At 43.3% G+C, this 26796-nt stretch overlaps 1 protein-coding gene across 1 annotated transcript in view; it reads left to right on the top strand.

Annotated features, from left to right (window-relative positions):
- Positions 1 to 5045: 5045 nt before the first annotated feature.
- Positions 5046 to 26796, top strand: part of si:ch211-132g1.7 (prostaglandin F2 receptor negative regulator) — a 317262-nt gene continuing 295511 nt past the window's right edge. The window contains exon 1 of the mRNA XM_034173857.1: positions 5046 to 5370. Within this exon, the coding sequence (XP_034029748.1) occupies positions 5325 to 5370 (46 nt within the window). The 5' untranslated portion in view covers positions 5046 to 5324. The remainder of the gene's footprint in view (positions 5371 to 26796) is intronic.

Here is a 26796-nt window from a genome sequence, read left to right as displayed (position 1 = left end):
CCCCCAACAATACCTCCGCACCTCAGTTTGCATTAAAACATCACAGGTCACAGTATTGTTTCTCTCGCGTATTTGCTTCTTTGGCAATGGACATTAATGCTCCCTTGCCTTCTCTTGTGATAAGCAATATGTATGGTCCTCCTATTAACTAAAGTTGTTAGCCTGCATCAGCAACCAACAGGCAATGTATAGGGGAGCAACCACTGATTCCTCTTCTTATATCTCTAGTCTTCCAATTGCACTGCAAAATGAATATGTATGTTTGAAAGTAAGTATTTCCTTTTTTGCTACTGTGTCAACATGGTGCTGGACCATGGCAGCCTTTATGAGGGAATCGTTCTCATGTGGATATGAAGGGCTTGTTCTAAGAATATGAAAACACATCGATTCAAACACACTAATGTGCAGGTTATGAATGCTGTATTCAAATAATTTTTTTTTCAATGACAAAATTCAATGTTTTTTTCTGAATCCCTTGCTATCATCTTACATACAGGTTCTCCTTAGGGCTGTGTTCTTTCTCCCTTGCTTTTATCATGCACAGAGCAGCTGCATGTCTTCTCAAGATGCCAGCTATCTTGTGAAGTTCCCTGTCACTCCCCTGTTGTCTCATCTCCAGGGCTCACGATCGGATTATGGCTGTACATTTTCTAAACACATTTATTCCAATTAAGGGTCACTGAGGAGCGCATATAGACAGACAAACACATTTGCACTCCTGCTCACACACCTACTGAACCCAAAAGTGTTTGTAAGCCAGAGGAAGCGGGAGCTCCTGGGAGGAATGAAAACATGGGGAAAACTTGCAAATTCCCCAAACAAAGGACCAGGCTGGAAGCAAACCTGGGACCTTCTCGCTGTGAGGCAACAATTCTATCCAATAGGCTACCGTGCTGCCCATATCTGGAAATATTTTATGTAATTTTATCAGTTTTTTTTTTTTTTTTTTTTGAAAGTCATTGATTATCTTCCTTTATTTGCTGGTAGACTGGGCTGTCTGTGAAAGAAAAAAGCGGTTTAAACAGCATTATTCAAGTTTTCTCTAAGATCATAGGAGTTAAGCTAAAAGACCTGTGCTCACTAAAAACGTGGGATACAGAAAGCAAAAGAAATTATTAAGGGCCTTTCACACTGAACACGTATTTGATCATTTTGATGCTGGACGCGGCAAGGTGATGGAGATTTCTACATCACTATGTGGCTTTTCGAGGGCCCAGTGAACAAGCAGGACAATCGCCAACTTGGATTTGCGTCAGGGTACAGCGAAACACAGTCTACCAGTCACAACCACAATATTAAGAGAGAAAAGCAGAACTAGTGACGGACATTATCCTGCTGGGAGAAGCTTTTTTTGGCGACTGTTTGGAGTGAGGCAGAGTTAAGGGCAAACTGATCAGACTGGGGGACCGATCAGACTGCAACACCAGCCAAAGCAACCCACAGCAGCCGGAGTTCAGGTCACAGACCCGGGCAGAGAGAGACACAGCAGCCGATGATAATGAGCAGACCCACTCAATCTGAAATTCTTCACTTTTGGATATCTACAAACACCCAGTTTGAGCAACGGAGCTTCCGCAAATTTGTCTGAGGTGAGAGTGAAAATAAAATGTGGCATTAGTGCACCGCTGAAATTTTTTGTTAGCTTAGCCTTTTAGCCTTTAGCTTCAGAATCACTCAGTCTAGCTGAGTGAGTGTTTTAAATTTGTAAATTGTTCAATCTATTTTTACCAAATAAAGCTGTAGTTTTTTTTTAATTGTTACTGATGTGACTACAAGAAAAGTCTCAACTTTAAATAACAGATTGTTTTTTATTTTAACTGTTTCGTGTTTCTTTATATTTTCACTTGTCCTACATCAGGAACATTTCAACATTTTCTGTGCAGAGAACCTTGTAAATACAGATTCACTTCAGAACTTCCAGTGATGGAGCTGAACACCAAAACCTGAAGTCCAGAAGGAAGAAGAGAGCATCTCTGCTCTTCAAAATGTGAGAAAAGTGTCTTCAAAAACTCCACCAAGAGGTTGAAGCTGCAGAGGAGACCTTCATCTGGTTAAATGTCCTGAGAGTCCAGTTCACCTATCATCCCTGAAAACCCACACCTGCTGCTACATTTCAAAATAAAACAAAGGCTCTTTAAAGAGCAACTATTTTATTATTTAGAAAAGCTGATTCCTTTTATATTTTAACATTAAATGAATGAATCATTAAACATGTCCATTAAGTCAAAGTTCCGTCTAAAGACATTTGCACAGATAGAAGATGCCCGACCCCCATTTCACAGATAGAAGAAGCCTCACCCCCATTGTGCACAATTTCAAAGCATACACAATCGCTACAATAGTCAAATTCATATTCCAGTCATTACTCTGTCCTGATTACATTAAAAGCAATCACATAGTCAATGAGGCTGTAATTAAATGTTGAAATGACTAAATTAAAAAAATGATTTCATCTTGGGGTTTATGTCACATTGAGAAATCCTAATTAATAGAGACACTGCAGTCATTGTTACATCATTTCCTGTTGTGTTTATAATAAATATTTATATTCATTTATGGTGTATTTTATCCTGGTTGAAATGCAGATATGAATGAATCAAAATGCACACACAAAAAAAATGCACACATTACTTTTCATGCTATTTTATTTGTCTAAAAATAAATGTCCAAGGTTCCTTATAATGCTAATCTAGAAAGCATCTAATCTGAAATAACAACAGATATGTCATGGTTTTAATTTACAGATGAACAAGGATGTCTAAATAATCTTTTTTTTTTAATGTAAAGCTATTTTAATTACAAGTTTCAAATGTAAAAAACATGTTTTTTAACTTCAAAATGTACAATAATTAATCTTGTGGTTAAAAAAAAAAAACTGTAAGGATTTTCTTCAGAAAACTGCTGTGTATAAATTCACAGTTCTGTGACACATTTCTGCACTCTGTCCTCTTTCGTGTTTTGGCCTGATGCGTCATTTCTATTGGAGGAGTGAAGCTACATCACAGCGCACAGGGGTGAACGATGGATGAGGTTGAACTTTGACTGCAGCGGCTGCGTCAAGGTATGACGACAAGCGGCAATGTGCGCGCCGGGTGCTTCTCATTTAAAATAATGGGTTTTACAGTGATGCATGACACGTTTAATGCCTTGAACATGTTCAGTGTGAAAGGCCCTTTAACACTGGAACTCCCAAGGACCTGCCAAATGGCAGTTATACCTTTAAATCCCAAGGACCTGCCAAATGGCAGTTATACCTTTAAATCCCAAGGTGCTGCCAAATGGCACTCCCTGGATTTACATCTCAACGACCCCCTTTCATGAGCTAATACACAGTAGCACCTTATTCAGCTTGCGCATTTGTCCTCTTTGTGTCAGCAAAATAAAAAATAGTTTCAGTTGCATTTGTAAGAAGTAACTCTAAAGACAGAACCCAAGTACATAAGGAAAAACAGATGTTTAGTTATAAAGAATAAAATAAACTTTTCAACTTTATCAGATTCTTTGACCATAAAGACATACCCATAGCTTTAGGAATGATATTTGTACCACTATTACTTCAATAGTTATTATGCTAATGTTTTGTTATTTCTATATTCTTATTATTTATATTGTTACCAGGTGACATTTGACCTAGTTTGTTTGAACGCACCTGGCACTGCCACATCTCCTTTCTGTGAACTTGTTACAAAAAACACAACACTAGAAAGAAATTTAGATTCAAGATTCAAAGCTTTATTGTCATATGCACAGTACTTTGCTGCCCACACTGGATGTCCAAAATATCTTATATGCTCTGTGCTATAAAGCTTAGCCATCTCTGCGTCTCTCAGTCAACAGAGTGAGTATGTGTTGTGAGCTGGCTTTCCAGCACTTGCACATTCTGATCTAATGGCCCCCATGTACATAACAAATGTGGCCTAATGAGATGTAAAGTACCCCAGTGCTGCCATTTGGCAGCGCTTGGTAGATAGAGGAGTAGTGTAAAAATGCTGGTAATCCCAGTGTTAATCAGTTTGACCACATTGTCCATTTAGGGATACGGAGTGGCTATACGCCCAGCCGTTGGTTCAATGAAGTAAATACGTGAGCATATATGCCCAACCACAACCGACCAATGAGCGCGGTTGTAAATTCACTTCCGGTTTCAATGTGGGGGGGAAAAAAGGCGGATATATATTCTTGTCGTCTGTGGGAGGGTGCGCAGCCCACGGAGGGGCTGTGATCTAAAGTGGTTCTTTTTGGCTTATCACACCCAGGGAACTGTGTCAAACTAACACCATCTTACAGGCAACAAGCAGCATTTGTTCAAAAACTTTCATTGTTGTTAACAGGCTTCCGTTCAAAAGTTTGCCTGCTTTCATCCATTGGTGTTTTCGCAATAATGAAAGATGGTGCCATTAAATGTGTCAAACATACGCCGCTTTTCACACCAATATTGGAACCTTAAAAAAGTGGTGTAAAAAACGTAGTTTAGATGCACAAAACGTGTCAAAGACATTATATTTATCTGCCCAACGGTTGGGCGAATAAGGTAAGACATTATATTTATCTACTCAACGGTTGGGCGAATAGCCTTTGCCTTAGGGATAAAATGTCTGAATCTGAATCTAAATCCTACACACTGTACCTTTAACAAAAGTTTATTGATTTGCAGAGAGCTTGTTGAACAAAATACTGAGAATATGGGCTAAACATGGCCCCCAGGCCCCATAATGGGCAGCCACCTTCTGAAGGGTGGTGGGAATGGAACCATGGAGCTCCTTCCCATTTAGACTGACAGGACATTTCTTCAAATTGGAATTGTTCAGGTTTTAAAAGGAAATTTAATTTTTAAGATCTATGTGTTTTGTGACACACCGAGATGTGTCACATGATTGGCAATAAAATACTCTACATCACCAAATATTACAATTTAGCAAAAATGATGTCGGAATCTCTCTCTCTCTCTCTCTCTCTCTCTCGCTCTCTCTCTCTCTCTCTCTCCCCACCTGGGACGTCCCTATTTCCACCCCACCTAACTTCCTGTTCTCTGTCAGTATCTTGCTGTCACATTCACACACGAACCTCACACCGTTTTAGTTTCGGCGTGGACCGTGTGAACGCTTCGTTCTGGATATCGGCTCTCTTTCTGGATTAGTAGGCGAGTGGTGCACCCGTTTTATTCGACGGCTCCACCCGGTGTGCGGTGCTCAGTGACACATCCAGAGTTTTATTGGATTGTCCGCCAGCGGCGGGAGAGGACAGCGCTTACCCCACACGGAGCTAGGACAAAGGGACGGAAAAATACTAAGAAACCTTTAAAGTGGACCGAGAGAGGAGTGAAAATGGTTGACTGTCTTCTCACATTTGTGTTCGGACTTTTAATGCTCGGTAAGAAGCGTTTCTTTCCTCGTCTTGTGGTAGCCCCAGTCATCTGACTGACGTTAAACCTCAACTAAAAATCTCGCAATTTAAATTTGAGTTTCTTTTCCACCAACTTGCACGCCTCGGAGAAGATGTTATAAAGTATTTTCTGCATCTGTGTCATCCACCAACAAATTCGGGTTGTATCAAAACCAAGAACCGGCAGTTAATTTCATTATATTTTTAACTTTGTGTTTTGGTTCACGACGCTCTAATTGCCATCTACGATGCATTTTAGTTAAAGACGCTGCGAACGAATCCTACGACTAGATTAGAAAAAAGTTGAAATATGTCTCAAGATGGTATGTTGTTTAAAGTATGGGGGCCGCCGAATTGATGACAAAATCATAGTAAGTAGAAGACATTTATAACTTTTACGCAAGACATGCGTTTTCGTCCATTAATGAAAATAAACCAAAATGAACAGATTCGTAAATGAAGTTTGGTCAGTCAGATTCTTGCGTTTTTCTTCTTTGTAATAAATTTCTTTACTCGTAGGATTACTTGTTGACTTAGTGAGGGAACCAGTATACATAAAACACAAGGAGGGTATGCTGTCCACCAAAAGGTTGTGACAGAAGGAGCAATTTCATCAAAATGTTAATAACTGCAATTTTAAAACTGGCTAAAGAATGATTTAGTCTGTTAGATTTGCTCTTTGTTCCTGCTCAGTTGTACCTATTGACCAAGTACAGTCACTTCCTTTAAGACCAATTAGTCAGCATGAGGTGACTGGCTATGACAAGTCCCAATTAGCCCCTTTAGGAGCCAAATCGGGCTAGTTATCATGATTAGCCTCCTCATTAATCTTGCATTCAGACCAGATGCAAAACAACACTAATTATTAGACTGCTTCTACCAAAAAGCAAAGCTAGTTATTAGTCACCATCTGGATTTCACAGCAGGGTAAACCAGGACTGGCTCACTGGTTTGTGTCCTGGGGTCAAACAGGGCCAGAATTGGCTTATTCAACTTAAACGTGCCATATGTTTCAGAGCAGCCCTGAGTGTTATGGGGCTCCTTGGTCTGTATGTGTGTTTCTGTGACAGTGAGGCTTAATTTAGTGCGGTGGAAGATGATCTAATGTCTGCATGTAGCGGCAGAAGGGCAAATAGTTGTGCTTTGCAGACATGCATTGCGGGTGTCATCTTGCCTTTACACAGTGCATTTTTGATATTCAAACATGCATGCGCTTTGCACCAAAATTCTTTCGCTGATCTGTGTAAACATAAGGGCACCAATGTCTGTCGACAAGCAGGAAGTTGTTTATTGGAGTCAAATTTAGACTGTGTATTGTAACATGGTGTATGTGAGTAAGGCCTATAAAGTTAGTAAGGAGGAAGTCCCTGACAAGTTTCTGAAGCCAGAGGTTTACTGAAACTGCATTCTGTAATTAATAAAACCTGCAGTCTAATAAATATTTATTTGTTTTGACTATCTTTTTTATTGTGGAATATGCAAGAAATGGTTTTACATAACACCTGAATAGATCCATTTCATTTTGATTGGTGGTTTGTATGTCATGTGATACTGATCATTCGTCCCATTTTCCATTTACCGTGCAATTTTGGTTCCATTTAGTGTGCAAATTGATTCCATATGTTTCGTACTGTTGCACGCTTCAACCAGCGTATGCGTGTACACAAGCGGTGACGGCGCTTAGCAGCTTATTGACGCTGGTCATCCTTCTAACACAAAATAAATACAAATCCACTATGCTGTAAGCTCTGGGGAGCCATTTGCAATATTAGCTGGGAGGTATCTAGCTAAAATACAACCCGTCGGGTGAAGCGCTTGACAAATTTCTGTTGCAAGGCGACCAATTTGCAAACGAATGAATAACCTATTGCTTGCAGAAACTTTGCATGGGTTCGAAGGCCAGTGACCTTGACCTACTTTTCAAGGTCATCGGTGGTCACAACTGTCAAATCCTTCACTGCAACGTAGCTTCGCACCTATTGCTCGCAGAAACTTCATATTTGGTGGGTATATGCCTTGGAGCAGTACTTCGCATGGGTTCAAAGGCCAGTGACCTTGACCTACTTTTGAAGGTCACCAGTGGTCACAACTGTCAAATCCTTCAACACAACGTAGCTACACACCTATCGCAGAAACTTCATATTTGTTGGGTACATGCCTTGGAGGAGTACTTCGCATGGGTTCGAAGGCCAGTGACCTTGACCTCCGTTGCAAGGTCACCAGTGGTTGCATTTGTTTTGAAGGGTGGCGACCATTACTGACTTTTTATGGTCAATGTTTGTCACATCCTCTAAATAAATATTATGCCAATCTCCAGTTTTTTTCATTGTACGAGGTCTATTAGAAAAGTATTCCTCCTTATTATTTTTTTCAAAAACCATATGGATTTGAATCACGTGTGATTACATCAGACATGCTTGAACCCTCGTGGGCATGCAAGGGTTTTTTTTCACGCCTGTCGGTTACGTCATTCGCCTGTGGGCAGTCTTTGAGTGAGGAGTCGCCACCCTCTCGTCGATTTTTTTTTTTTTTTTTTCCATTGTTTAGGAATGGCTCAGACTGCTGCTTTGTTTGATCAAAATTTTTTCAAAACTGTAAGGCACAACTGAGTGGACACCATTCGATAAATTCAGCTGGTTTTCGGTAAAAATTTTAACGGCTGATGAGAGATTTTGGTCTGGTAGTGTCGCCGTAAGGACGGCCCACGGCGCCTGACGGCGATCTGCGCTTCGAGGCGGCAGCGTCTCGCTGTTTCAAGTTGAAAACTTCCACATTTCAGGCTCTGTTGACCCAGGAAGTCGTCAGAGAACCGACAACTTTCAGAAGAAGTCGGCATGAGGAGTTTATTCGGACATTCCATTGTTAACGGACATTTTGTAATGAAAGAACGTGCGGGCAGAGTCGCATGTCGGGCCGGACCCGACCGCGGGGGGTCGCGACAGGAAAAACACCTATGTTGGAAACCTTAACGAGCAAGTTGGAACATGCCCAAGCTGTTAAACAATTTCTCAGTTACTCACTTGTTGAAAGCCATCAAAAGCCGCCTGAATTGTACAAATGGTTTTCAACACAGAGGTGTTTTTCCCGTCGCGGCGTGCACAGATTTGCCGAGTCGTCATGGAAACGACTCGGCGAATTTGCGCGCATGTCTTTCATTAAAAAATGTCCTTAAACAGTGGATTGTCCGCATAAAGTCCTCATGCCGGCCTCTTCTGAATCTTCTCTGTTCTCTCACGATGTTCTGGGTGAATTAAGCCTTAAATTAGGATGTTTTCAGGTCGAAACAGGCCGACGACGGCGCCTGGAAGCGCTGCACGATGTCCCGCTCCGTGGGAAGTCCTTACACTGACAGAAACACCCCATAATCTCTCATCAGCTGTTAAACTTTTCACCGAAATCCAGCTTAATTTCTAGAATAGTGTCCACTCGGATATTCCTCACAGGTCCAGAAAAATTTTTGATAAAGCAACGCGCGCCGTCTCGAGCAGCGTGTGAAACAAAGGAATTCAGCCGAGAGGGCGGGACCACGTCACTCAAGGCCTGCCCACAGGGAAATGACGTCACCGACACACGTGAAAAAACTCACGCATGCGCACGAGGGTTCAAGCATGATTGGTGTAATCGCATGTCATTCAAATCCATATAGTTAAAAAAAATAAATAAAAGGGTCAGTTTATTATCTAAGAGACCTCGTATATGCCAGTTCAAACACATAAGGCTTCACCAAATACCCACCCCATACAAGTACATATACTGCACTTTGCATGGAAAAATAATACTGCGCATGGGGTATTTCGTGATGAATGTCTCTAGTTTTGTAATTGTGCACATTTTCACAGAGGTGGTGTGGCCTGCGCCCTTAGTCCAGCCAATGGTCTTTTATGCATGTGATGATAGATTAGGACCTCTTACTTTGATTTTGATGAAAATTTTGGCAGCTGACTTTGGGCACACAACTATAGGGGGGCACTTTTTGCTGCCAAAATTCGAAATTATCACTTTTTTGCACAGTGATTTCTCCATGCGCCCTACATCAAAAGTGATGAAATATAGCTCATACTGTCACTCAGCATCCCACGTTCAGTGGTAAAGAGAGTTTTCTGGATGGTTTCGTAGTGACCCTTTTTGCATGATTTTTGTTGGAACACTTCAGGAAGAGGCCCCAATATGGTAAATTGGCAACTTTGTTCCGATTTCATGAAACTTGCAGAATTTGCTCCCATAACAGGGTAAAGCGGCCTCTGTAAGTTTGAGTGCATTGTGGCAAGCCATTTTGGCTGTAGGTTAGGGTTTGAGCATGTGACATACCCTTCTTAACAGAAAAATCACATCATACTTTCACATAAATTAGTGCAGCAGATGACAAAATATTTACAGAGGAATCCTTCAAATGGTGGTGCAAGCACCAGATTCGGCACAAATACTGCTTGCACATTACTCTTTTGAGAAAACTGACTGCTCATTTGAATTTTCAGTTGGCGGCCAGGTAGAGGGTCAATAGAATAAATACACAGGTTAAATTTAAAAATGCTCCAATCATAGTGAAATCTATACCACATTATTTGTCTGAAAATAAAGATTCCAAAAGGTATATGGTCTTGACTATCTATGACTAAATGTTATGGGGTAAAAATAGCAAGAATTGTGACAAAGGTCAATTTAAGTTTCTACATGGGTCAAAAGTTAAAGTTGCTTCAGTTTTGGTAAAAGATGATGCAAATTATTGGTTGAGTTAATAGGGTTTTAAAAAGGTATAGTTTGCACCATTTGTCATGCTTAGTTATGTTATGGAGTCACATGTGATATGTTATAGAATCTAACATTGCTTAACCTTTACTTTACAGACCAAGCATTCAACACAGTCAAAACTATTCCATTTATTAATCCTATGGGCATTTAAAAATTTTGACCCCTGTGCATTCCTCAATTGACCCCTGCCTGGAAGTAGGGAGGACCAATCCACATTTTTTACAACCCCAATTCCAATGAAGTTGGGATGTTGTGTGAAATGAAATAAAAACAGAGTACATTGATTTGCAAAATCTTCTTCAATCTATTGCTGCGTTTACACGTAACGACAACAAGTCACGAATGCCATGAAGATACATTCTTGGCCGCTGATAACGAATGTGATTATTCGGTGGCAGAGGCGTCAGGTGTCCTCAGGAACTGCTGCAAACCTGTTACCACACATTACGATTAATGGCACGTGTTGCTGGAGAATTATCAGGAACCATTACACACGGTCAAGAATAGTGGTTTCTGCGTTGGTGCGCGCTATTACGCGTAACAGCTCATCGTTAAGTCTGGTCACGTTGTGAACGAGGTGAATTGTCTCCACACACACACCCATATTCATCTAACCGAATTCAGATCGCTCCAGTTTTCAGAAGAACTTTGTGACTGCATGCGTAGTTGGGCTCTGTGGCATGGAGTGGCGCAGAGAGGAGGAGGAGGAGGAGACGGACAGAGCCAGATGTGTGGCTTCATGCAGCTCTCATCTTGCGCGTTTTTCCAAACATCAGGCACATGCAGCAGGTGGAACACTTGCAGGAGCGCGCTGAAGAGCACTGAAATGAGACTTTTAGCCGACTTGGTGTTAGCAATCAAACTGAATGCAATGCAGCAGGGTTAATTGTGCGCACGCTTCTTCCTCTCCGCCGGACTGTAGGAGGTGCAGAGATGTCTGGCTGCACGTGAGTCTCCTCCTCGCTCCTCTGGCTCAGACTCGTTCTTCCTGCTCATCGGTTACAACAGCAGGTGGAACACCTGCAGGAGCATCCTAAGGAGCCTCAGCAGGAACTGTGGAACGACAGTTGGCTCTGACTTTGCGTCACTGTTCCTCTTCGGCATACTGCATCAATCTGAACGCTGTGGAGCCGAGTTTAATTATGTGCACGTGACAGAAAATTAATTCGCTGTGGCGCACAGTGAAATGTGACGCTGCGTTACAAGTCGGTGTCAAAACTTGACAGTTTCCGTGTCACTTTCGTATAACGCGTGACAGTTTGGGCTCCAAGAACCATCACAGGAACCACTACGAACGTTGTCACGTTCTATTAACGATCACTAGTCATCAAGACGGATCAATACGCTCAGTTGCGACCATCCACAACGTGAGACGAAATGAGGGTGGTGTGTGACATTCGTGAAAGATTTTTGACAGGCAAAAACATGCTCCACGAATGTCACGCACCAACACGCCTTATTAAGAAACCTATTCAGATGCGTTAAGTCACATTAAGAATGTCAGGAATGTGTCACGAATGACAGAAAAAATGACATTTGTAATGCGTCTTGCTTATGTGTAAACACACATTATATTCAATTGAATACACAACAAAGACAAGCTATTTAATGTTCAAACTGAAATTTTATTGTTTTTGTGCAAATATTTGCTCATTTTGAAATGCACGTTTCAAAAAACGTTTTAAAAAAACATTTCAAAAAAGTTGGGATGGGGAAACAAAGACTTGGAAAGTTGATGAATGCTCAAAGAACACCTGTTTGGAACATTCCACAGGTGAACAGGTTAATTGGAAACAGGTGAGTGTCATGATTGGGTAAAAAGGAGCTCCTCAAAAGGCTCAGCCGTCACAAGCAAAAATGGGGTAAGGATCACCACTTTGTGAACAACTGTGTGGGGAAAAAATAGTCCAACACTTTAAGAAGAATGTTTCTCAACATTTAATTGCAAGGAATTTAGGGATTCCCATCATCTACAGTCCATAATATAATGAGAAGATTCAGGCCAATCTGAAGAACTTTCTACAACGTAAGCGCAAAGGCCGAAAACCAACATTGAATGCCCCTGAGCTTCAATCTCTTCAGGCAGCACTGCATAAAAAACCGACATCATTGTGTAAAGGATCTTACTGTGTGGGCCTCAGGAACACTTCAGAAAACCATTGTCAGTTAACACAGTTTGTCGCTACATCTACAAGTGCAAGTTAAAACTCTACCATGCAAATCGAAAGCCATACATCAACAACATCCAGAAATGCTACCACCTTCTCTGGGCCGGAGCTCATTTGAAATGGACAGATGCAAAGTGGATGATAGTGATGTGATGAGTCCACATTTCAAATTGTTTTGGAAATTATGGATGTCGTGTCCTCCGGACAAAAGAGGAAAAAGGGTTATCTGGATTGTTACCAGCACAAAGTTCAAAAGCCAGCATCCGTGATGGTATGGTGGGTGTGTTAGTGCCCATGGCATGGGCAACTTGCACATCTGTGATGGCACCATCAATGCTGAAGAGGCACATCCAGGTTTTGGAGCAACACATGTTGCCATCCAAGCAACGTCGTTTTCAGGGACATCCCTGCTTATTTCACAAGACAATACCAAGCCGAATTCTGCACGTGTTACAACAGCGTGGCTTCGTATAAGAGTGCGAGTACTAGACTGGCCTGCCTGCGGTCCAGACTGTCACTCAGTGAAAATGTGTGGTGCATTATGAAGCGCATAATACGACAACGGAGACTCCAGACTGTTGAACAACTGAAGTAATACATCAAGCAAGAATGGGAAAGAATTCCACCTACAAAGGTTCAACAATTATTGTCCTCAGTTCCCAAACACTTACTGAGTGTTGTTAGAAGGAAAGGTGATGTAACACAGGGGTAAACATACCACTGTCCCAGCTTTTTAAACATTTACAGGCATCCATTTCAAAATGATCAAATATTTGCACAAAAACCAATAACGTTTATCAGTTTGAACATTAAATATCTTGTCTTTGTGGGGTATTCAATTGAATATAGGTTGAAGAGGATTTGCAAATCATTGTATTCTGTTTTTATTTATATTTTACACAACGCCCAACTTCATTGGAATTGGAGTTGTACTTCTGATCCGATCCTGATACCTGACTGTGGATATCTGTTGATACGGATAGCCTACTGTTTCCGATACCAAGAGCTGTATTTGCTTTAATATTATCATTAGTTTTATTTTATATGAGAATATTTTGTATCCACAGTTGTACAGCTTCATGATGAAGTAGCATAGAGGAGGATTTCTTGAAGACCTGAAAGCTCAGCTACAATTTGCTAGAAGGTACATCTAAGATGCAAGCTTAGATTTGAAGCTGGATTTTGAGTGGTTTGCCGTCATATTTCCTCGAGAGAGAGAGATGGAGAGAGACGGACGGGTCTGTGCAGCGGCCATTTGTGGTTGCGAATTGTGTCAACACTGCATGATGCCAGAGAGGTGCTTACCTCCTGGAAGATGCATAAATACCACACAGATCACATAAAAACACCTCACAGAGCATCCCATGACCACCATACGGGCACACAATGACTGTGGTGTTTTTTCGCCGCGGCAACACCAGATCATCCACTGTAACGTGACTGGGAGTGACATGATTTTGGAGATGAACTCAGGAAAAAAAGACAATATCATTTCAATATTACAGCCAACTGGCGCACAATGATCGCAGCTGTGTGCCATGAGTTTTATGAATGAAGTTACTTTTATAAAGTGCAAAATGAGTTCTTTGTCAGCTGATGTCCACCGGCGTTCATCAGAAACTTTTGTGCGTGTTAAAATCTGAGTGGAGATCAGACGGAAAGTCTTCTATTTTTCTTGCAGCTGATGGTTCATTCTGGACTTCTCAAAAGTCCGGTGTCAATTCAGTGCAAGCCGCTCAACTGTCACCGAAAGCACCGAAGTCAAGCAAATAATCTGCTCCTCGATTACTGTTATGACAGCCTGTAGCACTAACTAAAAACCTATCGTAGAAGGCAAAACAAGCTAAATGTTAAATGTATCCTTTTCCATGTTTCTGTATGTACACATTCAGTTTGGATTTTGCATGCGTGCGTGGGTTTTTTAAAATTTTATTCCACTACTGTGCGCCTGACAACACATTCCTGAAACACCTCATGTGGAACGTTTAATAAACAAGTAGGTACATAAAGTTAATTGTTGACTCACCACAGTTTTGTCCTTTTTTCCATGAATTGTATAATCCAGAGTAACCATGCGGCGCTCTGGTCAAAAGAAGACAAACAAAGTGACTTATCTGAAGGGGATAACAGTTGTGACTTTTTTCAGTCCCTCCAATGTTTTTTTTTTTTTAATCTGTTTTTAATTTTTCATGGCTGTTAATTGTTTTTCAACAATGGAAAGTTCAGTAAAAGGTGCTATTTCTCCAGTGATATGATTTTTTTTTTTTCCCTCTGGAGATTTAGCTGATGGTTGACTGTAGCAACCCAGCCAGTCCATGGCTGCCATGGATTGGCTGGGTTGCTACAGTGGTCCCAAGACCCCTGGCCAACTTTCTGGATTTTCTCATTCTCATGTCTGTTTCTACCCCAAGAGAGAAACTGAATCACATTTGTCGTATTACTTTGAAGGATATTAGTACCAACATGCCAATGGCAAAAGTTTTGGCTTCATTTACACCTGCTTTGCTTGTGTGTAATACGGAGATAACATGCAGTGAATCACACTCCACAGCTAAAGTGGCCACGACACTCGCCACAAAGTCATCATGCCGGGGAAACGGTTCCAGATATGATTTTGAGTTGCAAAGTGACACCATTAGAACATGGTTTTCCAACTTTGGCTTGAGGGTCCCCAACTGTCTTGAAGAAAAATCTGAGAACCTTTTTTTTTTTTTTTTTTTTTTTTGCAGAATCGGGCGTTGGGATGTCACTTTCTTCTACTCAAATTTTTATTGAATTCTTCAAATTCTTCATCACTCCCTTGTTCTTGTTTTGAATTTTTTTTTTTTCTCCACCTGCAGCCCCCATTGCACATGCTCCCCGAGCACAGTTAACATGCTGTGCAAGCAGCTGAATGTTCTACATGCAGAGTGTGAGGAGGCAGAAGGTTTTTAAACTTCATGTTCATCTCAGCACCTAATATGCACATCTCTTCATTGTTTATCTGTGGTCAACAGCTGCAATATTTGACTAACACATTATTCTCAATTGTTCTCAATATTTTGACCATTTTCTTATATGTATTTTGTCACAAATATGTAATCTATTTTAAACATACATTTGTGACATTTTGATTTAAAGGCTACAGGCCTGACTGACTAAAGTTGCGTGCGTAAAATGTGTGCAAACACTATTGTACTCAGATGCCACCTGCATACTGATTTACTAACGGTACACTATGAGGATTACATTTGCCAAATGTGCAAAATATTGTGCATTGTAATCATTGTAAACATTAGGCACATTTAAAGATTTTAACAGTTTATTTCTTTAAGAATAAATGCGGGCACCATGATGGCTTAGTGGTTAGCACTGTTGCCTCACAGTGAGAAGGTCACCTGAGGCCTTTCTGTGTGGAGTTTGCATGTTCTTCCCATGTTTGCATGGGTTCTCTGAGTGCTCCAGTGTCCTCCCACATCCAGAGAGATGCAGGTCAGGTGGATTGGAAACTTTAAATTGTCTGTAGGTGTGCGTGTGGGTGTGAATGTGTTTGTTTGTCTCTATGTGGCCCTGTGACAGACTAGGGTCCTGTCCAGGACGTGCCTGATGGAATAGGCTCCAGCCCCCTGCGATCTGATCTTAGATAAGCAGTTGATGATTTTGTGTGTGTGTGTGTGTGTGTGTGTGTGTGTCCGTGTGTCTCCATACTTTGCAAGTGGACCAGAGTCCATTTTGGTACAACTCATGATAATTGCCTGGTGTCAGGAGCTCAGCCAAAGTCTTGACATTTTTGGGATGTGGCTTTCTGTTTTTTGTTTCCCCCAACTTGTAAAATTTGACCATTTTTATTTGTTCATTAATTATTTTTTTAAAGGTTGGTGGACTGGGTCCCTGCGTGAATTTTTATTTATTTTTTAATCCCTTTTTCTCTGCGATTCAGCAGATGCATTTCAGCTGGAGGTTGAACATGCAAGCCTCGCAGTCACTCTTTTTTATTATTATTTTTATTTAAGTTTCCATGTTTGTGAAGCATTTTGTGTTGCCCAAATAAATGAAAATTTAAAAAAACCAAACACTCAGTGCGAGTCTGAACAAAACAGAGAAGAAAGAATAGACTTGCTGAGAGGATCTCTGAGAAACTGTTTGTCATTGTGGTCGGGGATGGAGCTGTGACTTGCCTGGTGTGAGGGGAGTTTTTTTTTTTTTTAGAAACAGATAACACACTGCTTTGCTTTAAATGTGCAGTTAAGCTATTTCAGATGATCAGCATGGACCATCTTTTTCCTAAAAGGCTTTATTTTACTCTGTGTGCTGCATTGGAAAGCAGTAGCTTTTGTGATAAATTGATTAGCGTTACATAGTTTTATGGCATGCTTTAGTCTTTTTTTGTGGGGGCGTTACAGCGCCACACACAGGCCTGGTGTATGTAATACAGTGTTAAACGAAGCTTCGAGGTACCGATTTGCCTTGAACATTTTTGTAATCAAATTATTTGACTTACTCAGCTAATCGTTTCAGCCCTAGTACACATAGCTGTGTGTTCTGCTGGTACACAGCCAGCTGTCTGTGCATTCCACCACTGCGCACGGCACAGCTGACTCTGCGTTGATGCACGCATGTCTATAGGTGCTGTGTGTGCATTATGCTGTTACTGTATACATTAATAATAGGTACGAGGTCTATTAAATAAGAAACTGATACTTTTATTTTTTTTTAACTATATGGATTGAATGACGTGCAATTACACCAATCATGCTTGAACCCTCCTGCGCATGCGTGGGTTTTTTTCACGCGTGTCGGTGACGTCATTTCCCTGTGGGCAGGCTTGAGTGAGATGTGGTCCCGCCCTCTCGGCTGAATTCCTTTGTTTCACACGCTGCTCGAGACGGCGCGCGTTGCTTTATCAAAATTTTTTCTGGACCTGTGAGGAATATCCGAGTGGACACTATTCGAGAAATTAAGCTGGTTTTCGGTGAAAAGTTCAACGGCTGATGAGAGATTATGGGGTGTTTCTGTCAGTTGTAAGGACTTCCCATGGAGCGGGACGTCGCCGCAGCGCTTCCAGGCGCCGTCGTCAGCCTGTTTCGACCTGAAAACATCCTAATTTAAGGCTTAATTCACCCAGGATGTCGTGAGAGAACAGAAGATTCAGAAGAGGCCGGCATGAGGACTTTATGCGGACATTCCACTGTTTAAGGACATTTTTTAATGAAAGACGTGCGCGCAAATTCGCAAGTCATTTCCGTGACGACTCAGTGAATCTGTGTGCGCCGCGACAGGAAAACACCTCCGTATTGAAAACCATTTGTAAAATTCAGGCGGCTTTTGATGGCTTTCAACAAGGAGTAACTGAGAAATTGTTTAACAGCTTGGGCATGTTCCAACTTGCCCGTTAAGGTTTCCAACGGAGGTGTTTTTCCTGTCGCGACCCCCCCCGCGGTCGGGTCCGGCCTGACATGCGACTCTGCCCGCACGTTCTTTCATTACAAAATGTCTGTTAACAGGGAATGTCCGAATAAACTCCTCATGCCGACTTCTTCTGAAAGTTCTCTGTTCTCTGATGAACTTACTGGGTCAACAGAGCCTGAAATGTGGAAGCTTTCAACTTGAACACGGCGAGACGCTGCCGCCTCGAAGCGCATATCGCCGTTAGGCACCGGTGGGCCGTCCTTACGGCGACACTACCAGACCAAAATCTCTGCCGTTAAAATTTTTACCGAAACCAGCTGAATTTATCGAATGGTGTCCACTCAGTTGTGCCTTACAGTGTTTGAAAAAATTTTGATCAAACAAAGCAGCAGTCTCTGAGCCATTCCTAAACAATGAAAAAATTCGACGAGAGGGTGGGCCACTCCTCACTCAAAGACTGCCCACAGGCGAATGACGTAACCGACAGGCGTTAAAAACTCTCCGCATGCCCACGAGGGTTCAAGCATGTCTGATGTAATCACACGTGATTCAAATCCATATGTTTTTTTTGAAAAAAAATAATAAGGTCGGATACTTTTCTAATAGACCTCGTAATATACTGCTATTCAAGTACAAGTTCTGTGTGATCTCGGTAAAGAGGAACCTTGCACCCGCTTTTAGTAGCTGTAAGTGGCTTATTTCATATTATGTTGCACTCACGGCCATGGACATGCATAGAATCATCATTTACATACTGCTGTCTGCATCACATTACTGTCATCTGTCAACTGCAAAAGTGTCTCCACCCTAAGGCATAAAAGTTTGGATTCCCAACTCAGTTTTGCACTCCTTATCTGGGTCCTAGTAAATCAGGCTTAATGTCTGTTTTGAAACCAATTATTGTCTGAAATTCTTCCAAAATATGAGTTGTAGTACACATGATCACATATTTCTACAAAGTATCGTGTATCAAAATATACAATCATTTTATTTATTTATTCTTGAGCTGCAGCACTCCACCTGTGAAGCACCTGTTAAATACTTCTCATAGTATCAGGGCATTATCCCCCCGGGGACCCCCCCCCCCCCCAGGGCTCCCTCTGTTTAAATAAATAAAGCAATCACAATCAGCACTGAACTGCTACAAAGTAACAGTGGGACTTAAGGGAATGTAGATGTTGCATCATAAATGATGCACACTAGCACTTTTGAAAGCAGCACTGAAGTGCTTAGAAAAATGTTTTGTAAAGGTCATCATGCCCTTGCTAGTTGATTGTTAGACAAATTGTAAAATCATTTAAAAAGGGTGTGTTTCCTGATATTCACCATCCCTCTGCTTGTCTCACCATGGATAAGGTAACTTCCACGTGAGGAAATTCTGAGCTAATTCATGAATGGAACGTCTATGTAAAGCAAAAACCTTAGCAAATGATGTAATATGAATGTGTGTGGGCAACAGCAACCAATGCAAAGTTAAAATTAAAGTCGTAAGCCAACACTTGCACGAATTTGATCCCCACACTAGAATTAGCCATTCATTGTGCCAATGCATCCCGCTTTGTCCTACTTGATGCCATGCTATATAAATAAAGCCTGTGCCATATAATTAGTAGTTGATGACGCATTTGTTCTCAGTACTTGGCTGATGAAACCATTCTCTCATCGCGCCCAGAATCAGAGAAATTACGTACACAGGGATAAAAAATCTCAGCTTTTTGACGGATTTCCGATTTTTTTTTTTGCCAGTCACTTGGGTCATTTTTGAGATCTGTGCAAACCCGTTATGTTGTAAATTCCCTTTAGTTGTTGTATCTGTATAATGTTATTTCGGTCAGGCATCGATTTGGACAGCCCCAATGTGCTGTTAGGTTTCGTCACGTTATTTTTGGCACTGACAATGCTGCTTTTAAAGTAGAGTCTTCATGAAGAGTGTGAGTTACCTATTTTCAGTGGGTTTTCTGTTTTATTGGGGATGGATGTTGCGTGGGGTTGATAGTGATTGCTGCCAAGTGGGGATGTTTTAAAACCACTCGTACACACTGCTTGTGACTGAAGGCCCTGTCACACCTTGATGATTTAACCAGTGTATGCCAATCGTATGAAAAAAAAAAAAAGAAAAAAAAAATACTGGCGTAAGTCCAATAAGTTAAGGGTAACTTTTATAAGTTAATAGCAAGTTGAAACATGCTGAAGCTCACTGATGTATGTCCTAATAAGCTGAGCTCCTCAAAAAATTTTGGGCATGCTGAAAATTTTCGACAAGTGCCAGTCTGTGACTCGTACATCTAATACATGCTGGACATAAGTTGTAGGTAAGTTAAGTGATTGTTGGCACATCTTTCTTGTAATTTACTAATAGGTCTAAATCTGTCCATTGGCCACTGATTGGCTGAAACCTGCGTTCTTATTAGGTATGAGCGAGTACGCCACTGTCTGTATCTGTTCAACCATCCGAATGATCTGTATCCGTATCTGTACTCATAGTGGGCGGGGCCTAAAGCGGAAGTGGGCATGGTTTAACCCAAAATGGCTGGGGCTTAAATCAGTACATTATTTTAAGTCTGAAATTGATATGGATTAATCAGAAGTTGCTATATTTATTGTTTATTTGAAAACTATTTACAGAACAGCCTCAGAATTGAGTCAATGTTTTTGATCACAATAGTAAAGGAACTATTTTGCAGAACAAGTTTTTTTTATGAACTCAGAACATGAATATTCGTAAGTGTATGAATGAATAACAGAACAGCCTCAGAATTGACATTTAATGTAGTAGGAAATTATGAACTACTAAGTATGCATGAACAACAGTTGTCATACTCAACACAACTTTTTTTTTTCATTTTATGATCAAACTATTTTCTCCAATTATTTATTTATTTTTACTACCTAACGTCTTGGCATTTTTTCCACACAAAGTTAAACAATATTGATTAAGAGGTGTGTGTGTCTGTCTGTGCATGACTGTTTTTCTGTGTGTGCGTGTGTGTGTGTGAGACTGAGTGACTGTGTGAGAGGGAGAGAGAGAGGTTGTTCAACTGACCAATTTATTTTTATGAACTGCAGTGAGAAAGTGTCAGATACTGCATGCAGCCATATTCAATAAAAATATTAATATAGGCTACTTTGTGTGTTCATCTATATGTGTGTGTATGTATGTAAGTGGTCTGTAATGCCGCGTTCAGACCGGGCGCGACGTGAGTGACAGCAGCAACAGGTTGCCATATAATCCCTATGGAAGGACACACTGTGGCACTAAGCCATGCAACGCGATGGATGCGAATGAAGTGATGAGAATGAAGCGATTTTGAGTGATTGGCATGTTTGTGGCATGATATCGCGCCGCGTCGTGTTGCCCTCCTCCCCAAGTTGAAAAATCTAAACTTTTTCATCTTGTCGCGCTGCGATGACCAATCAGGGACTGGATATGTAGTGACGTGGAGATGTCTGGAGTTTGACTGAGTTGGATGTGAACATGTCCTGTATCTGGTAGCAGCCTGTGAGCAGGACTTATGTCCCTTTTGTCCTTTATTTCACAATTATGACAGAGTTTTTGGGGGAAGAGCGAGCAGCAGTGGTAGTGGACAGGTTATTTTTTTTATTTATTTTTTTTTTCACGTGCGCACAAGTGAATGGTCCATGAAGATTATTTTATTTATTAACTACACAGATGTATAATAAAACAAATGGTGACTGGTTTCTAAACACAATTATGACAGAGAGCGAGCAGCAGCCCCGCAGCAGCAGTGGGCAGTTTATTTTTCCTTTCACGTGCGGCGCGAGCGAATCATCCGTGAAGATTATTTTATTTATTAACTACACAGATGTATAAGAAAACAGTGACTGGTTTTATAAACACAATTATGACAGAGTTTGGGGGAAGAGCGAGCAGCGACCTGCAGCAGGGACTTTTTTTTTTATTTTATTTTTTTTATGTTTACATGTGCGCGCGGTGAACGGGAAAGAGGTCCTCAAAACTGGGTCCTGCCGAGGCGGAAGGACCGCTGAAAGCGGGCCGTCATCCGGACGAAGCTCCTGCAGCAAATAATGAAACTCCCGTGAGGATGTTGTGGACCCAGGGATTGTGCGCTGGCTAAGTTTGTCAGCTTTCCACAACAATTAGAGCACAGCAACTGGCTCCATGTGATCAAGGTCCGCCACGTTAACTTGACTGACACCGGAGCCGGTGAGCGGAATGGAAGCTCCTCCTGTTTGATGACACACGGGGCGAATTTTCGCAGCAAAAGCAGATCGACACACCGGGCGATGGTGGCGCGTCAGTCGTGTGGCGATGGTGGGACGGATGCAAATTTGTGACGTCTCATCGCTCCTGGTGTGAATGCGGCTTAAGACTGTATTTTTTTTTTATGATCTGTGTGAACTTGGTGATTCATGCAAATGTCCAGTGATGGCAAATGGGGAAATAATATGCCAGCCTTGTTCACTGTATTCTTCTCAAAAACACCGCATTCAGTACGAGCAGAGTTTTGCAACTGATTTTATATCACCAACAAAACGAAGAGCAAACAAATGGTTAAAAAAAAACAAAAAACGACCGGGGTGGAGGCAGTGACTGACGCAACCACGAGCCCTTTTCAGCTCTGTCTTGTCAAAAGCACGGCGTACTGACAGAGCAATGTGAGGCAGAATCCAGGCAAGCACAGAGGAAGAGAGATCCTGTGTGTGTGTGTGTGTGTGTGTGTGTGTGTGTGAGAAGCTGCAGAGAGATGTGTCTGTGTAGGGAGGGGTGGGCGCAGTGTGTGACTGGTCAATCGCAGAGTATAAAGACAGTTAGTTAGCCAATGAGAATTTTTCTTCAGCACGAGCACAGATATTGATTACTTTTATTCGGATCATGCTTGTCAAAATGCTTTAGCCATACCGTGGCTGGAAATGTAGCGTTTTAAAGGAAGTCCCTCTGTGGTTTTTCCTGCTGCAGGTGCGTTTCTCATACCCATGTCACGCTCTGAACACACAGAAGTGCTGTGATGATTTAAACTTTAAAGCGCCGTTGTTGTGGTGTGATCATCAGATGACCCGGTAGATCGATCAGGTGATTACACCTCATTATGCTCTGTTTAACATTTAAAGCACCATCACTGTCGGTGATTACTACACCAACAGATCACACAGTACTTCATTCTGATCACACCTGATCGTGGTCGACTGGCGCTTTAAAAGTTTAAACTCATCACAGCCTTTCTTTCTTCAGGTCTATGATGACCTGATCAGACCTGATCATCCGCTGATGAGGAAGCAGCCCGCTCGGTGTTTTAAACATTTACAGACAGCACTCCATTCATTCATGGCAGCATTACCACAGCCAGTCCACTCATCAGCATTCTGTACACAATGAAAATGATCCACCAAGATTAAATTGAAAATAAAAAAATAAGATGTTAAATTACTCTGTTTCTCACTGGCACCACACTGTGCAATACTAACCCAAACCACTGGGTGGAAATGGGGCTGTTGGCTAATGGATAATCGCCAAGGTCTGACAGCTGCATTCATTTATTAGATGTGTGCCAGTGTGCGCCAGAGTTCTTAATATGGCCTGCATCCGCAATCTGCATGCTAAATCGTTAAGGTGTGACAGGGCCTTGAGGCCCAGTAGTTCTCATCTTCAGTGTGTAGAGCTGAAACAACTAATCGAGTTAATCGATTAAAATCGATTATTAAAATAGTTGTCAACTAATTTAGTCATCGATTAGTTGCTAAATAACTTTGTTTTACCGCAAATGTTTCGTTTCTTCCATATAATCAACCAAGCTTTGCTTTGAATCTTGAACCAATGAAGGAGTGCTTCGAGCTGCTGCTTCGTTGGTTTCATTTGTTTTATTTCACTTTATCTTAATTTTTCCTCACTAAGAGCATATGTCTGTGAGGAATATTTACCTTTTTTATGTTAAATTGACCTGTTATGATCAGTTGATAGATGCATTTTATGTTAACGCTGATGCTAATGCGTTAGCATGTCTATGGCGTTTCACTGTTAAGTTAGCATTAAGCTGCTGGCATTTCAACATGTTTGTGCATTTGTTTTCTGTATATAATTAATGGCTCAGCATTTGTTGTCGTAAAGAGTCAAATGTATTACAAATTATCCATCCATCCATCCATCCATTTCTTCCGCTTTATCCGGAGTCGGGTCGCGGGGGCAGCAGCTCAAGCAAAGCCGCCCAGACCTCCCGATCCACACACACCTCCCCCAGCTCCTCCGGGGGAACCCCAAGGCGTTCCCAAGCCAGCCGAGAGATGTAGTCCCTCCAGCGTGTCCTGGGTCTTCCCCGGGGCCTCCTCCCAGTGGGACGTGCCCGGAACACCTCTCCGAGGCGTCCAGGAGGCATCCGGAAAAGATGCCCGAGCCACCTCAACTGACTCCTTTCGACGTGGAGGAGCAGCGGCTCGACTCCGAGCTCCTCCCGAGTGACCGAGCTCCTCACCCTATCTCTAAGGGAGCGCCCTGCCACCCTGTGGAGGAACTCATCTCGGCTGCTTGTACTCGCGATCTCGTTCTTTTCGGTCATGAGCCAAATCTCATGACCATAGGTAAGGATCGGAACGTAGATCGATCGGTAAATCGAGAGCTTTGCCCCCGTACTCAGCTCTCTCTTCACCACGATGGTCCGATACAGCGACCGCATCACTGCAGATGCTGCACCGATCCCTCTATCGATCTCACGCTCCATCCGTCCCTCACTCGTGAACAAGACCCGAGATACTTAAACTCCTCCACTTGAGGCAAGGACAACTCCACCGACCTGAAGAGGACAAAGCACCTTTTTTCCGGTCGAGAACCATGGCCTCGAATTTGGAGGTGCTGATTTTCATCCCGGACGCTTCACACTCGGCTGCAAACCGCCCCAGTGCACGCTGAAGGTCCTGATTTGACAAAGCCAACAGAACTACATCGTCGACAAACAGCAGAGACGAGTTTCTGTGGTTCCCAAACCAGACCCCCTATACACCCTGGCTGCCCCTAGAAATTCTGTCCATAAAAATAATGAACAGAACCGTTGACAAAGGGCAGCCCTGGCAGAGGCCAGCGTGCACTGGAAACAGGTTTGACTTACTACCGGCAATGCGAACCAAGCTCCTGCTGCGGTCGTACAGGGACCGGATAGCCCTTAGCAAAGGACCCCTGACCCCGTACTCCCGGAGCACTCCCCACAGGGTGCGCCGAGGGACACGGTCGAATGCCTTCTCCAGATCCACAAAACACATGTGGACTGGTTGGGCAAACTCCCATGAACCCTCGAGCACCCGATGGAGCGTGTAGAGCTGGTCCAGTGTGCCGCGACCAGGACGAAAACCACACTGCTCCTCTTGAATCCGAGATTCGACCATCGGTCGAATTCTCCTCTCCAGTACTCTGGAATAGACCTTACCGGGGAGGCTGAGGAGTGTGATCCCCCTATAGTTGGAACACACCCTCCGGTCCCCCTTCTTAAACAGAGGGACCACCACCCTGGTCTGCCAATCCAGAGGCACTGTCCCCGATCGCCACGCGATGTTGCATGTCAGCCAAGACAGCCCCACAACATCCAGAGACTTAAGGTACTCAGGACGGATTTCATCCACCCCAGGAGCCTTGCCACCAAGGAGCTTACTAACCACCTCGGTGACTTCGGCCTGGTAATGGATGAGTCCGCCTCCGAGTCCCCAGTCTCTGCTTCCTCTTCGGAAGACGTGACGATGGGATTGAGGAGATCCTCGAAGTACTCCTTCCACCGCCCGACAACATCCCCAGTCAGGGTCAACAGCTCCCCACCCGCACCGTAAACAGTGCTGGTGGAGAGCTGCTTCTGCCTCCTGAGGGGTCGGGCAGTTTGCCAGAATCTCTTTGAGGCCGACCGATAGTCCTCCTCCCAGATCCGAGTTTTTGCCTCTGCGACCACACGGGCTGCGGCACGCTTGGCCTGCCGGTACCTGTCAGCTGCCTCTGGGGTCCCACCTACCAACAAAGATAAGTAGGACTCCTTCTTCAGCTTGATGGCATCCCTTACTTCTGGTGTCCACCACCGGGTTTGGGGATTGTCGCCGCGACAGGCACCAGAGACCTTGCGACCACAGCTACGAGCAGCCGCATCGACAATGGAGGTGGAGAACATGGTCCACTCGGCCTCCATGTCTCCAACCTCCCCCGGGATCTGGGAGAAGCTCTCCCGGAGGTGGGAGTTGAAGACCTCGCTGACAGAGGGTTCCGCCACTCGTTCCCAGCAGACCCTCACGATACGTTTGGGCCTGCCAGGTCTTACCGGCTTCCTACCCTCCCAGCGGATCCAACTCACCACCAGGTGGTGATCAGTCGACAGCTCTGCCCCTCTCTTCACTCGAGTGTCCGAGACATGTGGCCGAAGTTTCAGATGATACGACTACAAAGTCGATCATCGACCCTCCGGCTCAGGGTGTCCTGTTGCCACGTGCACTTATGGAACCCTTGTGCTCGAACATGGTGTTCGTGATGGACAAACTGTGACTAGCACAGTAGTCCAACAACTGAACACCACTCGGGTTCAGATCGGGGAGGCCGTGCTTCCCGATCACCCCCCTCCAGGTCTCACTTTTGCCGCCCACGTGGGCGTTGAAATCCCCCAGGAGAACAATGGAGTCCCCAGTCGGAGCGCTATCTAGTACCCCTCCCAGGGACTCCAGGAAGGTCGGGTACTCTGCAATGCTGCTCGGCCCTGTAGGCCGAGACAACGATGAGAGACCTGTCCCCGACTCGAAGGAGTAGGGACGCGACCCTCTCGTTCACCGGCGTGAACTCCAACACTTGGCGACTGAGCTGGGGAGCAATAAGCAATGCGACCCCAGCTCTCCGCCTCTCCCCGTGGGCGATGCCAGAAAAATGAAGCTTCCAGCCCCTCTGCAGGAGTTGGGTACCAGAGCCCAAGCTGTGTGTGGAGGTGAGCCCGACTATCTCTAGTCGGTATCTCTCAACCTCCCGCACAAGCTCAGGCTCCTTCCCCCTAGCGAGGTGACATTCCACGTCCCAACAGCCAGGTACTGTGAGCATGGACCGGGCCACCCGCCCTCGACCGCCACCCAATCCTCTCTGCACCCGACCCCCATGGCCCCCTCTGCAGGTGGTGAACCCACAGGA

Source organism: Thalassophryne amazonica, chromosome 1 (assembly GCF_902500255.1).
Source record: "Thalassophryne amazonica chromosome 1, fThaAma1.1, whole genome shotgun sequence".
NCBI lineage: Eukaryota > Metazoa > Chordata > Actinopteri > Batrachoidiformes > Batrachoididae > Thalassophryne > Thalassophryne amazonica.
The sequence above is the reverse complement of the archived record's forward strand: the minus strand, read 5'-3'. Positions and strand labels throughout refer to the sequence as shown.